General features: G+C 47.7%; 2 protein-coding genes across 2 annotated transcripts; both read left to right on the top strand.

The window, feature by feature from the left end:
- Nucleotides 1-386: 386 nt before the first annotated feature.
- On the top strand, nucleotides 387-815 carry COCCADRAFT_73175 (uncharacterized protein; the record flags this gene model as incomplete). The annotated part of the gene is made up of 1 exon (XM_007720793.1): nucleotides 387-815. A coding segment is annotated over one exon (429 nt), but the record flags the coding sequence as incomplete, so codon positions are not given.
- Nucleotides 816-854: 39 nt separating this feature from the next.
- COCCADRAFT_46307 (uncharacterized protein) lies at nucleotides 855-1,841 on the top strand (the record flags this gene model as incomplete). The annotated part of the gene is made up of 1 exon (XM_007720792.1): nucleotides 855-1,841. A coding segment is annotated over one exon (987 nt), but the record flags the coding sequence as incomplete, so codon positions are not given.
- Between the last annotated feature and the right edge of the window lie 742 nt (nucleotides 1,842-2,583).

Below are 2,583 nucleotides of genomic sequence, written 5' to 3'. Positions count from 1 at the left end.
GCAACACAACAAAAAACACGATCAAGAAATCATTTTATCACACATATTTTATCACAGTTTTACACCCGTCTTTGAAAACCCATCACAATCTGACACTCAGCGATCTTAAAAATGAGGCTGTACAACGCTATATAATAGCTTAATATTTATAAAAACGTAATATTGTAGTAAATAGATACTTGCAATTAACTTCTACTATCTAAATTTTTGTGGGAGGTTGACGTTGCGGCCACGTGATGTGAGCTTTAGTGGAGGAGCTGGAGGCTCTTCTTAAACTTGAGTACTACTGTAGGTGGTCAGTGCGTGCAACAGGTCACTGAGTGCAACACTAGCCCCACCCCAACACGTCGCACACCCCAACTTCAGCGCGTCGTATCTCCACGACCATGACGTCCCTATCTAAAGCGATCACGGCAATCGATGCGCAAGATCAAGAAGGTCAACTTTCATACCGTGCAGCTGCAAAAAAATTTGGTGTTGAGGTGTCAACTTTGACGCGGCGTCACCACCACCAGACTCGGTCCCGTACAGAAGCTGCACAACAACGTCAATTACTCACCCCACCACAAGAAACTGAGCTTGTAAATTACATACAAGGTCTCTCTGAGCGTGCCCTCCCACCTACTCGAACTATGATCAAGAATTTTGTGGCAACGCTGGCGCAATGGGAGCCTTCAGATAGCTGGGTTACTAGGTTTTTGCATCGTCACCACGATCACCTTACTATCAAAACCACCACCGGGATCGATCGCGATCGCCACAAGGCTGACAGTGAGGATAACTATCGATCGTATTTCACTCTCCTCTACTCTAAGATCGCTCAGTTCGACGTTGAGCCCCATAATATCTACAATATGGACGAGAAAGGCTTCTTACTTGGGGTGACTTCAAGATCTAAAAGGGTGTTTTCAAGGCAACTCTGGGATCAAAAGAAGGTTAGGGCAGCCTTGCAAGACGGCAATAGGGAGTGGATAACAACTATAGGCTGTATTTGCGCTGATGGGAGCTCAATAGATCCTGTTGTTGTCTTTGAAGGCAAGGAGGGCCTTCACGATCGCTGGTTACGCGACCTTGAGGTAGGAAAACACCAGCTTTTTTGCTGTACAACTACCTCTGGGTGGAGTAACAATGAGCTCGCGCTTGCCTGGCTCGAACAGGTGTTTGATCGGGCAACGAAGGAGAAGGCAAAACGTGACTACAGGTTACTCCTCCTCGACGGCCACGGCAGCCATGTAACCCCCTCCTTCATCGACTACTGCGACTCCCATCGAATCCTACTTGCTATCCTTCCTCCTCACTCGAGCCACAGCCTTCAGCCACTTGACGTGGTATTATATAAGCCCCTCGCAGTTGCGTACTCAACTGAGCTATCAAACCTCCTTCACCGCGGCCAGGGCTTACACGAGGTGCAGAAAAGTGATTTTATACAGTTATTTTGGGCTGCCTATACATCTACTTTCACTGCTGATAAGATATTACGCAGTTTTGCAGTTACTGGAGTCCACCCACGCGATGCCGACGTCGTACTCGATCGCTTCAAATCCTCCACAACGCGATATCACAGTGACTCAGAAATTAGCAAGGAGGGTGATAGTGATAGCTGGAGGCATCTGTCAAAATTATTTGATGCTGCAGTATCGGATACTTCAAAAATTGAGGCAAAACGCCTTCGCCACGCCCTCCACTCTCTCCAAGTCTATAACGAGCTCCTACACTATGAAAACAATGAACTACGCGATGAAATTAGCACTAAAAACAAGAGGAAAAAGCATAATAAGATTCTGGATCTACAGCAGCACGAAGAGTATCATAGTACAGCTGTCGTGTGGAGCCCTAGATCCGTGAGGGAGGCTCGGGCACGTGAGGCCATAAAACAACAGGAAGCCAAGCAGGAAAAACTCCAAAAAAAAAGAGAGGCAGGAGATTAAGGCAGCAGCTGCCTTATATAAAAAAAAGATAGCTGCAGAGGCAAAGGCGCTGCGTGAGGTAGCCAAAGAGGCGAGGGTGAAGGAGCGTGAGGCGAAGGCTGCGCAACTCGCTGCCGCAAGGGCTCAAAAAGAACAAGATCGAGTTGCTACAACTTCAAAAAAACTTCAAGATAGGCAAATTATAGGCAAAAGAAAAGCCTCATCATCTCAAAAGTTAGATACAGTTAGACGTCGTCGTGTTACTCGTCATCAAAGTGGTGGTCGTGAAGGGCCTCCGCCAACTGAGCCCCCCACCAAAACCACCACGCGCGGCCGCAACATAAAGCTGCCCGCCAAATATAAGTAGATAGGGATACAATATAACTACTCTATAGTACTCCACCAAAAACTCTCGCGATAATAGCTTTTGTGTGGAGCTCTGCAGCCTCATCTTTGCTGGAGCTCGATTTTGGTGGGGGTGTTGCACTCAGTGACCTGTTGCACGCACTGACCACCTACAGTAGCGCGAGCAGCCCCAACGCGTTTCTGACGCTTGTTGCTTGCTGAGGATACTTGTGAGGCTTTTCTCTTTCCCTTTTGGGATAATTATAGAGCTTTAGTAGCGTCTCTCTCCTCCTTCTGGCGCGCGCGTTCAGCTGCTTTCTCAGCTCGCTCA

The sequence above is a fragment of the Bipolaris zeicola genome, assembly GCF_000523435.1.
Source record: "Bipolaris zeicola 26-R-13 unplaced genomic scaffold scaffold_651, whole genome shotgun sequence".
NCBI classification, from domain to species: domain Eukaryota; kingdom Fungi; phylum Ascomycota; class Dothideomycetes; order Pleosporales; family Pleosporaceae; genus Bipolaris; species Bipolaris zeicola.
This window is presented reverse-complemented; position numbering and strand designations above follow the sequence as displayed.